At 38.5% G+C, this 13,137-nt stretch overlaps 2 protein-coding genes across 3 annotated transcripts; one reads left to right on the top strand and one right to left on the bottom strand.

Annotated features, from left to right (window-relative positions):
• The first annotated feature begins 1,550 nt into the window (after positions 1-1,550).
• LOC147868853 (lysine-specific demethylase JMJ27-like) lies at positions 1,551-8,319 on the top strand. Of its 2 annotated transcripts, none has more exons than XM_087324063.1 (14): positions 1,551-2,045; positions 3,602-3,753; positions 3,959-4,073; positions 4,163-4,286; positions 4,367-4,424; positions 4,718-5,411; positions 5,508-5,837; positions 5,917-6,114; positions 6,293-6,523; positions 6,615-6,687; positions 6,831-6,916; positions 7,027-7,146; positions 7,817-7,887; positions 8,041-8,319. In XM_087324063.1, the coding sequence occupies exons 1-14, from the start codon at positions 1,566-1,568 to the stop codon at positions 8,132-8,134; spliced, it is 2,826 nt and encodes a 941-aa protein (XP_087180189.1). In that variant the 5' UTR covers positions 1,551-1,565; the 3' UTR covers positions 8,135-8,319. The 2 variants fall into 2 exon arrangements, with proteins under 2 accessions (XP_087180189.1, XP_087180182.1); XM_087324056.1 differs by having other exon boundaries at positions 8,038-8,319.
• Positions 8,320-9,852: 1,533 nt separating this feature from the next.
• LOC147868852 (uncharacterized) lies at positions 9,853-12,592 on the bottom strand. Its single transcript, XM_087324050.1, has 3 exons — positions 12,455-12,592; positions 12,309-12,419; positions 9,853-12,077 (listed from the first exon to the last, which is right to left on the bottom strand). Exons 2-3 carry the CDS (start codon positions 12,365-12,367, stop codon positions 10,064-10,066), a joined length of 2,073 nt encoding a protein of 690 aa, XP_087180176.1. The 5' UTR covers positions 12,368-12,419; positions 12,455-12,592; the 3' UTR covers positions 9,853-10,063.
• Between the last annotated feature and the right edge of the window lie 545 nt (positions 12,593-13,137).

Here is a 13,137-nt window from a genome sequence, read left to right as displayed (position 1 = left end):
GGGGGTAGGAGTGAGATTTGCTTGTCCTCGTCCAATGTTTCGAACTTATACCCTGCTTCCGAGGGATTTTACAATGATTTATATATTTGAGAATCCATGCAACCGACATGACAAACTCGAAGGATGGGAAGTGATATTCATGTTATTCAATGCAATGGATGGTCCAATCGTTTTTTCTTTATGGAGTGGAAGTATGGGGTTAGCACTATCTCACTTAACACATGGAACAACGTAGAGAAATTTCAAACTTGTTGTCATGTGAACTCTTGGGAGTTCATTTCTCAACATTCTGTCCCTATCACGGTATTAGAAGTAGGTACTTCGCCTATAGAGGTGTTACCCATGCAAAGAGTATATACGAGTATATCACAAAAGCCAAGAATCTAGCCAACCATAGATTTGCTAAAATGTGCTTGGAACATAGGATGCAAGGTACAAAAACTACTACTGAGAGCAAAATCCTCTCATTTAATTGGGTGTTTGGCACTTATGGAATGGTTTGAAAGATGGGGAATAGATATCCATTAGAGCTCTGAAGTAATGTTATGAAGTATGTGACCATCAAGGATAGATTATTAGAGACATTGAGGATGCAATGGCAGTGTGCTATTTGGACTATCACATTGAAATTGTTAACCCTTTATGGTGGCCTCAATACAAGGTAAAAATGATTGAACATATCCAATTGCATCTTACCATCCTTATGAACCATGGCTCTCAAAGAGCCCTTACAATTATTCTATGGAATGTATCCAACCACATCTTATTACCCTGATGAGCATTGGCTCTTAGAATATGTCAAAATTAGCACTTCATGGATAACTAAAAAATTAACCTCTCTCCTTCTCTCTCTACACTATATTCTTTTCCAAAGTAGCAAATCGAGCTCATCAATACATATTAGAGCCTATACCTTGCTTGCCATGTCTATGAAAAAGTTACAAGTAATATTAGTCCCTTGAAAAGTTAGGGTAATATCAATTCCTTCACATGGGGTATTTTGGGACATTTAAAATAGTGCAAAAATAGGCGGTATTGTTGTGGATGTCAGAAGATAGGAGTGGGTAAATTTGGTATAAGAGAGCTTATTGGGTCACATTGGCTTTGTAGTTTCTACGTAAGAGCACCATTTCTGGCAATTTTCGGAAGCTAAAAGGGTATCGGTATGGTTTTGTAAATTTTCGGAAAAATCGAACGGTAGAGGAGGTTAAGCTAGGAACCGAGGGGGTATGGTATGTGATTTTTGAAATGGAGGCCGGGGGGCACAAACAAAAAAGTCGATTGCATGCATGGCCAACGAAAGACTTGTGGGGGGTTATTGATTGTAATTTGGAGAAACCAACCCGCGAAAAAGTTGTCAAAAGGAAACGAAAGCGGAGGGAAGGGGGGGGGGGTATCGAGGGGTATCGATTGTAATTTTGGAAATGCCTGAGTGCCAGGGCTTCTTCTTCTTCTTCTTCCTTCAGGGGGGTAAAGACGAGCAGGGGAGGGGCAAATCTCAGGGATCGTAAATTCTAACATATCGGCTTCTCCCTTTCTTTCTTCTTCGGGATTTTAACATCGTCATGAATCGAGGGAAGAAAGGTGGTGGTGGTGGATCAGGGAGCAAAGCAGCCGAAGAAGACATCCCGGATGAGTTTCGTTGCAAGAGATCAGATGGGAAGCAATGGCGTTGCAACGCTCGAGCTATGGAAAATAAGACACTCTGTGAGAAACATTATAACCAAGCTAAGAAGAGAGCCGCAGGGGCGTCCTCCAATTCCTCTCCCAAAAAGAAAACAAAAACAAACAATTTCAGTCATACTCATCATACTAAAGAAAGTTCTAGTCTTCTTGTTGATTCTAAAAGTCACATGATCACTAGACCTTCGCTTCTTCTTGAAGCAGAGCCGAGGTTGAAGCCTTCCTCTAGGGTTCATGGTAATCATAAGCAAGTGAGTGATCATAAACATGCTGGACATTCCGCAAAGGTGGGTCATCCAGCGCATTTCCAAAACGGGCCACCTTCAAAAGATCTCATGAGGTCTCAATTTGCGTATTTACATGTAAGTTCTTCATATACAATATGTAGATCAAGACAGAGATTGGTATGTTTTAACCATTTTCATATACTATGCTCGGATTAAGCGACTCTTGATGTTGTAGACCTTTACTAATGAACAAACTTTGCTACCAAGAGTGCACATTGTGAAATGAAGTGTTAAACTAACTTCTGTAAAAGACCAAAGGGACATATATGAAACCAAAAATCAGATCCATGTGTTTATTTTTATAGATTATCTGGTTAAAAGGAGCAAATTTGAACTGTACTCAAACTAGGTTGCTACCTTGTGTAACGAGGCTGTTATAAATGTACAATGATACAGGGGCCATGGGTAGAAGTAATGTGAATGATACAGTGAGGAAGAGCATGAGTGGATCAGCTTAGGTTCTCTCTCAGAGTATGATGCCATATGACATTAATGTTCCCTGTAGTAAACTTATTGGGGGATGGTGGTCGATCTTGGGGATCAATACTATCTACCCTTCTATGCAAACACCATCTTTTATATGATATCCTTGTGGTCGGGAATCTGATGTGACCAGAATGAATTGCGAGGTTAATCGATATCCCCGTATGAAGTGGCTTGCTGTCTTTTCTCTGAAGCCTCTTGGCATCACCTTCTGATGAAGTTTGACATCTGCATTTGGAAGCCTTGTTGGCAATCTACTCCTCAGAAGTCCATGAACTGGGAGAACGGTCCAAATTCCACCCTAAAGAACCAGTGGACATCCATGAATTTTATAGTGGATACATCCTCTGCTCTGGAGATACACTCCCTATGCCCTTTTCTGCATTATTACACACTCATCTATTAGTTTGCATTGGCAAAGGTATCTTAGAGTCTCCACTCTAAGGTAAGGCAATTTGGCCAAAGGAGAGGTTGACTGTATGTAGCTCTGGGTTCGATCTAACTATCAGGCTGTCATCATCAATACGGGAAGATATTCTTTATAAGATTCTGTATTTGTCTCCAATGGGCAAACACATCTCTCCCATGTCACGTGAGTCAAGGCATTATGTAAACCTGCATCTTTTCAATGTAGAGTTCCAAAAATATGGGAGAAAGGGAGCTGACCTGTACAGAGAATGCAATCTCATATTGATAGCCTCTAAGTCTTATTCTCGCTCATATGATCATAAGTTGCCCCACAACATATCTTTTAGGATAACAGATGGTACAACCTCCACAAAACTGCATGATTGCATGAGTTTAGCCTTTGATTTGTAAGGAATCCACAAGGTAGCAGAAACTGTGCACTGCTCTCAAGCACATCATAGTTTTACGATAGTTGCTTGTGGCTTTGTAATGAACAGTGAACAGCAACCTAGAAAATTGGCTTTTTTTAACTGATATGTTTATGGGTGTTGACTTCTGATTATGATAAACGTGCTTTACAGAGTGAACACTATTTCAAATCCATAAGAAAATCTGATATACAGCGTGAACACTATTTCAATTCTGTATAGTGGTTAGGCTAAGAGTTTAATTTTGATAGCAAAGAAAGGTAAGGTAAATTATAGGTTATGTTCTAAGGCTTTTCTTTTTGAAATCCTTAGGATGAAAGACTGCATACACCAAAGTTATATGCTGATTCAGAAAGAGAGCTGCACAGCAACAATTGTCATCAATGTGAAGGCAATGAAAAGGAAAATCTGATATTCTGTTTAAAATGTGGAAAGAACTATTGTTTGAATTGCATTGCAAGATGGTAAGTGTAGTTGAGTTTGTTGCTTTTTGGTTTCTCTAATTGGACATGCATGATGTTTGTTCTTATTGAAAGTGATGGTTATTTGCACTATTTTTATTTTTTATTTGTTTAGAAATCTCTGTAGTATATCTTTGCAGTAGTTGGTACTATTGGAACCCGGCAGTGCACTAATCTTTCTGATTAGCTCTGAAAATAAGCTGTGCAGCTATCCAGAACTGCATGAAGATGAAGTGCATCAAGCCTGCCCTTGCTGTTGTGGAAGCTGCAACTGTAAATCCTGTCTAGGAGTAGAGGGTCCTGGATCCATCTTTCCTGAAGTGGTAACTCATTGAGTTTATGCTAATGGTACTTTGTCCTAAGGAAAGGACATTTATTCTGAATCTGTGAATGATAAATGTTGTCAAAACAGCAATATATTTCCGATGCTGAAAAAGTCAAATTTCTCAAGTATACTCTATCTTTTATCCAACCTCTACTTCAGCAATTTCATCAAGAGCAGTGCCAAGAAGTTGAACTTGAAGTGAAGCTAAGAGGTATGCTATATAGTAACTTGCATCCTTTTGTTTTGCTTTCGGAGTATTAGAAAGGCAATGTCATGATTGTTCCTTTCCAGGAGATGCCAGTGCAAAAGCAGAGAGGTCAAAACTTATGAAGGATGAGCGGTTGTATTGGTGGGTCATATGCTGATTTTGATTTGTTTATTTGTAGTTGACATAATTAGATTATTAACTGGACAAAAAGGGTTCTTTTTCTCGGTCATAAGGGAAGAGCAATAAGAGAAGATTCTCATAATCCAAAGGCCTTGTTGAATGTAAATTGTGCATCATATTGGAAATATAGTGCACGCAACCTAAATCCACCTTCTAAAATGGACCGTATTTTGATTTGATTTCTCAATCTTCGGTCACATATACCTTCAATGCATTCTGTGGACATGAACATGCCCTTCTTTCTTTTCTTGCAGTGACAATTGCAATGTATCAATTGTGGATCTTTACAGAAGCTGTCTTGGATGCTGTTATGATCTTTGCTTGACATGTTGTAGAGAGCTTAGGCAAGGGCGCCAACCTGGAGGTGATCATGCTGGATCTGCCGAGCAGCCTTCTCAGATCAGGGTCAAGGGCCGCGGGAAGGGATCTGCTGGCATACCCCACTACAAATTGCCTCTCTGGACTGTCCATGATGATGGTGGCATCCCTTGCCCACCCACAGAACGTGGTGGTTGTGGATCCAATTCAATGGTCTTAAAAAGAATATTGAAGTCTAATTGGATTGCGAAGTTGGTGGCTGAGGTCAATCAGTTAATGTCCACGCACCAAAATCCTCGGGCTTGTTCTGATCTCGAGCGTCAATGCACTACTTGTACAAGAAATGTGAGCTCAGATCTTGGTTCAATTCCAGACAACCTCTTAAGACAAGCAGCTTCCAGGAAGGAGAGTGAAGATAATTTTATTTACTGTCCAACTATACAAGGTGTCAAAAATGAAGGACTGGATCATTTCCAAGAACATTGGTATCGAGGTGAGCCAGTGATCATCAGAGATGTGGTAGAAGAACCTAAGCTGCTAAGCTGGGATCCAAAAGTTATGTGGCGTGCAATTCAAGAAGGCTCAAAGAGCAAGTTTATAGACGCTTTTGATTGTTTAGGTTGGCATCCGGTAATTTAAAAGCAGAATATATTCTGTGGTATTATATATGTGTGTGTGTGTGTGTGTGTGTTTGTCTGATTGTGATTAGGAAGATTCATTTTTCAGGTGCAAATAAACATAGATCGATTTTTTAAAGGATATCAGGAAGGAAGGATACATAAGAATGGTTGGCCTGAATTGTTGAAATTGAGTGATTGGCTTCCTTCTAGTTTTTTTGAGGAAAGACTTCCATGGCTCGGAGCTGAGTTCATAAGTGCCTTGCCTTTCCATGAATATACAAATACAAAGCATGGAGTATTGAATCTAGCTTCTAGGATTCCGGACGATGGATTAAGGCCCGATTTTGGCCCAAAAACTCACATTACTTATGGCCTTCAAGAGGAGCTTGGGAGGGGTGATTCTGTAATGAAGTTGCATTGTGATCTAGCTGATAAGGTATTTCTCTGTGCTAGTTTTTAAGCTTATATTTTCAAGGTATTGATGTGTCTGACATGCATTGGACTTGCTTTTTAAGGTGACTGTGCTTACTCATGCAACCGAAATTGAGCTTCCTGGGTGGCAAACGAAGCGTATAGCGAAATTTAAAGAGGCATACAAGGAAACAATAGTGGAAATGTCATTGGGTGAGAATATGACAGCAGGAGATCTTGATTTGCAACAGTCCAGCAAGCTCCAATCTGTTCCTGTTGATGATCAATTACATCCAGACAAAGTAGGCAAGCATTCACTTTCTTAGATGCATAAAACTTTCGGTTAGTCATACAAATTAGGTCCCAGAGTCTGTTTCAAAACGTTTTTGCTACAAGTATAATCAAAAGGACACGTTTCCCTCTTCAAGAAAATTGTATAAGCATCATTAAATATGAAATTGTGAACCTTTCCTTGTTCAGGACCCATCAAAAGAGAATGATGGAAAAAAGCAAACCTTAACAACTCTCCCGGAATCATGCATTGACATTGATGGAATATACACACAACCAGATGAAATAAAAAGAGAGACTTACACTGGTGGTGCAGCACTTTGGGATGTCTTTCGTCGACAAGATGTACCAAAACTGCAGATTTACCTACAAAAACATTTTCATGAGTTTAGGCATGTTAATGAGGAGTTCATTGATCATGTAAGAATGGTTCAGCATGTACTCAATGACTTTGTGCTTATGGTGTAAGTTATTCCATTCACAATTCACTTTTTGAATGTTGTCCTCGCAGATAGTTCATCCAATCCATGATCAATTGTTTTACCTCACAGAAGAGCACAAAAGGAGGCTTAAAACTGAGTTTGGTGAGAATAAATGACATTGCGTAACGAATTTAATTCTCACACTTACTGAAATTGAATGCTGAGGAGTATCACCTATAGTATATAATTAGCAAAATGATAATGTATCTGCAGTGTGCTTTAGTGGATTTGATCTTCATGTACAGGAGTTGAAGCCTGGACATTCGAACAACATATTGGTGAGGCTGTACTTATTCCAGTTGGATGTCCACATCAAGTGCGAAATCTGAAGGTAAAACAAGGAGCTCCAGAATTATGATAATATGATCCAATGAGTGGCTCATGACTATCAAAAAACTATAAAATCTTGCATCTGATGATCAATATATACTGTTGTTCCAGTCCTGCATCCATGTGGCATTAGAATTTATCTCGCCTGAAAATCTACAAGAATGCATCCATCTTACTGACGAGTTCCGTTTACTTCCAAAGAATCACCTTGCCAAGGAGGACAGACTGGAGGTTTGGCTTTTTATGTTATTACTGTTACTATATTTTTGCATCATTACTAGCTTGTTATTTTTACTGAGGAAAAATATATATTTACTGAATTAGAGATATTTAGATATAGATATGATATATATGGATTCATGGGCCTTCATATATAGATATACATCTAATATCAATCAATGCCCTTCAATTAACATTATCATCAGGTGTAATCCCAATTCTTTCATGGAGAAAACGAATCTGTATTTTTCACTCGAAAATTACCATGCGAGAGACCTGCATTATACAGCATGAATAAACAAACAGGGTTGAACTCTATGCAATGCTTTGATATATGCACTTGTTTTAAAGATTTCTAAAACTTAATCTAGATGCCTCGCATCTGCAAGCACAGTGCAGTTTTGTTTGCATATTCTTTGTGGTTCTATCTCAATGATGAAATATACATGCGAGGGAACTACGGCAAAAAGTTGTATTAGCATAGGTGATAAACTGGAGCTTTGCCATATGGTTTGAAATTTCCTCATTTTCTCAAATTTCAGGACCATCTACAATTGCTAGCACATCTTTTTTGAGAATATTTTCTTCCTACTTTTTCCATCAATTGCATACAGTTCAATTTCTTAGTTGCCATTTGTTAATCCTTTAAAATTTTTGCATCTGACAAAAAATGATGTTCCAGGTGAGAAAACTGGTCCTCTACGCTGCAAACCGAGCTGTGAAGGATATTAAATATCTGACATCAGCTGGAAGGTATTGTCAATTCTACTTTTAGTAATTTTTTGTGATCATTATTGTTATTATTATTGCTGTTGCTTGTGTTATTATCAGTAATGCTTTTCATATTTCTACTGTACATGACTTTCCCAAGACCGTTTTTCCTTAATTGATTGTTTCTTGAAGCAGCGGAGAAGTGCGAGGAGAAATGAGCTTCCAGAATACATCAGGTCTGGAAGACTCTTCCCAAAAGATGCACCAAAAATCAAGTGAAGATGTATAAATAGTTTTTTCTCACCATGCTCATTCTTGTCATTGCTATATAATTGCCACATTTCAGACAAATCGGGTCATCGTGTATATTATCATTTTGTAACACACTACCTTTGTATTTATTTGTAAGATGCAAAATACCCAGTAGTACAGAAGAGATGAGTTAAATAGTTCACTATACATTGTTTTGAAATCTTTGCTTGATAAGTTCTTGTGCTTGATAAGTTCTTTAAAAAGTTTATGATTGGGAAAAGATCATTTGTGAGAGAATTTTTCTTTGTTCAATGTAAAGTCAAACTGCTGCGAAAAAACAGGAAAAGCTCCAATTATATTCTTAAGCATCAGATCCTTTTCAGTGTGTAATTGGTTCCCTATTCTCGAAGTTGTAGCATTGTATCATTGTGATCACACAACACACCACATGTTCAAAACACATGCACATGCACGTAATGAGGAAACCCAAAACCCCAAACCCTTTCCTGGGTCATACAAGATGTATTACACAAAATGAACATGAGTAAGATAGAGAAGTTGCTTTTGTGTGCGTCTCTCTCCCCCCCCCCCCCACAGTAAGGCGATACCCTTCCTGGGAGCTATGGTTGGGATACCATTGACATTAGGACCACGGGCCACATCTGAATCAAAACCCTTTGACCCCCTTCTCCTTTTCGAGAGACTTGGATGAACATGAAACTAGTCTCAGCACAGCCATTTCCTTTATAGAACATGTTACACTCTACGACATCTTTTGTACCACATTATAACTCTTATATTTATATTTATTTTATTTTGTACCATTCCTGTAATTGTATCATGGGCCAAATTTGGTCTTAGACAATGTTAATATCTCTCTCCACATATGGTTTCATAACTTTATCTAATTTAGTTTGCCATCATTTAGGCTTGATTTATTTTTCATACCACATAAAAAAGGAAAGCATATAATATTTGAATTCTTCATAACATGATCTACTTGGCACCTGTCAAAAACGTTAATAGTTCTTATCATGATTTGTAGGTTATTACATATTCTTCTCCTATTGGTACCCTACCTATGTTATGATATCTTGTAGGCGAATGCATTGTGTGTCTTACCAAAGTTTTTGCCTTTGTGTGACCACTCAGGTTGCCTCCAATGGCAAAAACGAAGTTTTTCTTTCTTTCTTTCTTTAGGCTCATTTATAACTAGATTTGGAAACACTGCAAATGTTGGCATCATATTTTTGCTACTACACTTCTTGTAAACTTGGTTTGCCCCTATAGGCCATGGTTGCCTCCAAGGTAAAAAAACAAAGCCTATATTTCTTTTGCTGGGTTGATTTCTTACCAAATATGGAAATTGTAGGAATATTAGCATCAAATTTTTACTGTAACACTTGGGTTGCGCCTGTCGTGTGCACAATTCATTTCATTGAGCAGGATAATAAAGCCCATCCATCTAATAAAGCTCAATATGCTATTTAAGTTGCTATGCACAAATCAGGTAACACAATCCTTGCTTCCTCATTGTTGGAAATGAACAAAAAACAGAATGAAGTGAAAAATGATTCAATAACCATTGGCACAAAAGAAAAATTGCCTTCTGACATGAAAAATATCTTTTGTTATATTAAGTCTTCATACAATACAATGTCTGCTGACATGTAATGCCAAAAATTCTGCTTTTCCCCCCGGGTAGATTAAAACATACACATTAAAAGACAGTAAGATATATCACACAACTTTGGCTAGAATAACATTTGTTTTGCTACAATCATGAAGACAGCTAATGTTGCATAGTGGTTGATTAAGAACGCCCTACAAGAAATATATATAGGTATAGGGCATTGAATCAACCAGAAAAACATAGCTTTTGCTCACCATGACAACTTTCATGGAAACATAACCTGCGTTGTACATTGAAGTTGACTTGACCTAAAGCACAAGAATGCTGCTCTCTCTATATGCATATAGGGCATTGAATCAATCCATTCTCATTACATTGTGAGCACCTTAAATAACCATTCTCTTCTTCTTTTCTCACTTTGCAACTTCCATTACATTCCAAACAAGGAATGAATCGAACCCCACCACATCCATCACATACCACTTTGTTCAGATCTCTAGGGAACCCTTCCACCAGCTCACTTAACCGTCCATCTTCATGAAGCTTCCCAACCTCATCGATACCCCCTATGTATCGACCTTTAACAAACAACCTTGGAACAGAGACCACTCTACCCATGAGCTCCCGTAACTCATTGAGGAAACCAAGATGCATCGACACATCCCGCTCATCAATAATGAGATCAAATCCGTGAAGAATGCTTCTTGCATTGTTGCAATCCTCAAATGTTTTACGAATACCTCTGAGTGTGGTTGTATATAGCACGATCCTATTTCCACCACCAGGGGGGCATTTCTCCTCAAAACACAAAAATGGGTCATATATATTCCTATCAAGCCCAGTAGTAGTAGCAGAAGTAGGGGCATATAAACATAACACTTCGCTTAATTCTTTCTCAACTTCTTGCATCTGCCGCTCATTTTCCTTGTGGTTTTTATCCCATGATATATCCTCTAACACTTCTTCATATGAAGCTACAAGGTCTGGATCAAACAAAGGGCTACTCGGTGTACTATATATTGGGGTTGATCCCATACGAACTCTCCTCGATGACTTCTTTGGTTCACTTGAGAGTAAACTTGCACCCATAAGGACCCTCCTTGATGATCCAGATTGTCCTAGAAGGCTACCCATCATACTTTTTGGAGATGGGTTTGAATACTTCGTCATCATCGTCACATGATGCTTTGTTGATGAACACAAAGCTTGAGGGCTGGATTTCAGTGAGGCAATGGCATCTAAAGAGCTGAGAAGTCTGTTGTTTGCAATTGCAATGCTCTCTCTTCTTTTAAGAGGAACACTAGCAAGAGGACTGCGTGTGTGTGTGTTGTCCTTGGATGGCGGTATCTTCACAATGTTTTGTACTTGCTGTGGCATGGCATTCTCATCGCCGAATCCTTCCTCACTGATCATCTCTGAAGCAACATTCTTCAGTTTTTTGGGCTTTTTCACAGCCCTCAGGTTGTGTTTCTTGTGACTAAAGTTAGGTTGCCTTGATGATGAAAACTTAGATTGAGATATGCTGAATTCATTGATGGTGTTTTCATCATCATCATCATCATCATTAATATCACAAGTGCCCTCTTTGCCATACCTTGATTTCTTCCCAGGTTTTGTCCGAACCATTTGAGCATGTGATGTGAAATCGGGTTGCCTTGAAGAAAACTGTCGTGGAGACACATTGAATTCATTGATGAGTACATCATCGCCATCATCATCATCACAAGTGGTCATTATTATGTCCTTGGCATACCTTGCTTTCTTCCCAAGCTTCTTCGGGTTCTGATGCATAGTATCGAGTGACGATCTCTTGCAAGCATATGTTAAAGGTGATGATGAACATTCAGAGAGTGATGCTGCCTCTTCAAGACCCATCATCATGTCACCCACATCTATAGTCTCAGAAATTGCATAATCCGGTGAACCAAAACTCAAACCAACATTTCTTCCGCATGATGATGGACTTGGAATAATCCTAACGGGGCCATTCATTACACCCACTTCTTCATACAATGGCTTTACTTGTGTTAAATCCATCTCTAAAGTACTGAGTTTGGTATACATTTCAGTTAGTGTCTCTTCTTTGCCATCTTTTTTTATCTTCTTCTCTACATACTTGGTGGGTGATTCAACTCTCATCAAACCATATGACGTAGATGTGAGTGATACATAATGCTGGTGAAAGCCGTTGCTGGCCAAAGAGTTGTCAGGTTTCACATTCAGAGCGGCCTTATGAGTAATAGAGGTTCTATCATTACCATCACCGTCGTAGTCATTCACATGTGCTTGTTTTTTGAGAAATTTGGAGGATACACAACCCATGTTGAGTAAACAAAAAACCTTTGAACTGTGGGTGGTGAATGAAAAAAAAGAAAAAACTTTTATTAGTACTAACTACATCCAGAATGTAGATTGATCTCATGATCAGACAGCTTGAGAGCCAATTAACATCATAAACACATGCATACATACACGCATAAAACACATAAACAAACATACATACACAAATACAAACAGACATACGTATCCATAGACGTATACATAAATAAATACATAGATATATATATAAGATTTTTACCTGAGAGAAGGTGAACTTCCAAGTCTGTGGTTTCTCGAATCTGTGCTCACAAAAATCATGAATTGTGGAGAGAGAGAGAGAGAGAGGCCTTTCAGAAGAATTCACCATGAAGTCATCGATACGAGAAAAGGTAAAACAAGAGAGAGCATATGTGGGTATATTATGCAGAGAAAACAGTGGATACAGATTTTGCTGAAAAAGAATAAGACGCAAGTGAGACTAAAGCAAGTAAACAGGCACGGTGGTGAAAGAACCCATGGAGTTGTGCTCTTCCCCAATGGCTATTATTAGATGGGCGGGTTTCTATCAAAAGACACAGAGATTTTGTTCTGCGATCATTTAGAAGGGAAATCAGATATAGATACATAGAGAATGCTGTGGTGCCTCTTTCTTCTCACATCCTAAACCCTAGAAGAAGAGATCTTCCATGGTCCTCTAATAATTTATGTATAAATATATGATAATGAAGTAGTAATCTCTAATGATGATTAATGTTATTCAGCTCATTAATTGTTCGCTTGCCCCACCCATACATACTTTACGTGCTGCTCTGCTCTTATGGAAGAACAAACAAAAAAAGAAGAGGGTTTTTGGAGGGGTCGTCGAATCAAATCCTAAATTTGGAGGAAAAAAACAAGAGGATGACTCAGGAGGAGGAAGAAGAAGAAGAAGACAACGAAGGGAGAGGGGGGGGGGAGTAATAATCATTTATTTGCCTCTCTCTCTCTCTGTTCAGAAAAACAAAAATACACAGACACACAGACACACAGACAGACACAGAAGTGAGAAATAAAAACAAAAAAAGTTGAAAAGACCGAAAGTAAACCAC

Source organism: Azolla caroliniana, unplaced genomic scaffold (assembly GCF_043228905.1).
Source record: "Azolla caroliniana isolate FFs.n. ecotype wild unplaced genomic scaffold, voAzoCaro1.0.p SCAF_1, whole genome shotgun sequence".
In the NCBI taxonomy this organism is placed as follows: Eukaryota; Viridiplantae; Streptophyta; class Polypodiopsida; order Salviniales; family Salviniaceae; genus Azolla; species Azolla caroliniana.
The sequence above is the reverse complement of the archived record's forward strand: the minus strand, read 5'-3'. Positions and strand labels throughout refer to the sequence as shown.

Excerpts from the sequence above, each read along its gene's own strand:
- LOC147868853 (XM_087324056.1), top strand. The coding sequence starts at position 1,566 with ATGAATCGAGGGAAGAAAGGTGGTGGTGGTGGATCAGGGAGCAAAGCA. Across the intron at positions 4,074-4,162 it reads GATCCATCTTTCCTGAAGTG|CAATATATTTCCGATGCTGA; the intron begins GTAACTCATTGA and ends TTGTCAAAACAG. Across the intron at positions 6,115-6,292 it reads ATCAATTACATCCAGACAAA|GACCCATCAAAAGAGAATGA; the intron begins GTAGGCAAGCAT and ends TTCCTTGTTCAG.
- LOC147868852 (XM_087324050.1), bottom strand. The coding sequence starts at position 12,367 with ATGATTTTTGTGAGCACAGATTCGAGAAACCACAGACTTGGAAGTTCA. Across the intron at positions 12,078-12,308 it reads GGAAGTTCACCTTCTCTCAG|TTCAAAGGTTTTTTGTTTAC; the intron begins GTAAAAATCTTA and ends CACCACCCACAG.